This window comes from Sinocyclocheilus rhinocerous, unplaced genomic scaffold (genome assembly GCF_001515625.1).
Source record: "Sinocyclocheilus rhinocerous isolate Xijiao unplaced genomic scaffold, SAMN03320098_v1.1 C35901217, whole genome shotgun sequence".
NCBI lineage: Eukaryota > Metazoa > Chordata > Actinopteri > Cypriniformes > Cyprinidae > Sinocyclocheilus > Sinocyclocheilus rhinocerous.
The window spans coordinates 1-693 of NW_015767113.1; the positions used below are offsets into that span (position 1 = coordinate 1).

Consider the following 693-nt stretch of genomic DNA (forward strand, 5'->3'; position numbering starts at 1 on the left):
AGGAGAGGTGAGCGCTCAGACTCGACCGGAGAACAGCATGCTGGAGGAGGATATAGCGTTTGACCAGGCCTCTAGGATGGGTGAGAGTTTCATGCTGATCTTCACAGCAAAAGGCTTAATGCTTTGAGAATCTTTATAGATTTGTTCATTACTTTGTTTCTCTCCTCCACAGCTCCAGCAATCACAGAGGAAACTACCTTACAGCTTGAGGAGATTATCAAACAAAGAATCAAAGATCAGGTTTGTTTAAACTTCATGTTCTATATTTAATGTTCATCTTCTAATATGATGCCGTCTTTGTTTTGAAGTGACAAAGGCAAGTAAAGTAACTGTTTAAATCATTCATTAATCCATTTTGTGCAAATTGCCCATTGAATTGAATACCACAGTTTACCTAGGAATGTTTTTATGAATGTTTGTCAGCTTGATTCGTAAATATGGCCCAGTATACTTCACTTTTTTGTTGTTGTATTGTGGTTGTGTCTCAGGTGTGGGATGATGTGGTAAGGAAAGAGAAGCCTAAAGAGGAGGTGTTTGAGTATAAGAAGAGACTCACTCTGGACCATGAGAAGAGCAAACTGAGTCTTGCCGAAGTTTATGAGCAAGAATATATCAAACAGACACAGGTGAGTCCTGTCCACAGCTGTGTCTCTCATTTCACCTCCTGCTCATACTTATGTATAGGTATAAAAA

At 39.4% G+C, this 693-nt stretch overlaps 1 protein-coding gene across 1 annotated transcript; it reads left to right on the top strand.

The window, feature by feature from the left end:
* Window positions 1-6: 6 nt before the first annotated feature.
* LOC107735235 (U3 small nucleolar ribonucleoprotein protein MPP10-like) lies at window positions 7-635 on the top strand (the record flags this gene model as incomplete). The annotated part of the gene is made up of 3 exons (XM_016546987.1): window positions 7-80; window positions 173-240; window positions 489-635. Coding segments are annotated over exons 1-3 (258 nt in total), but the record flags the coding sequence as incomplete, so codon positions are not given.
* Between the last annotated feature and the right edge of the window lie 58 nt (window positions 636-693).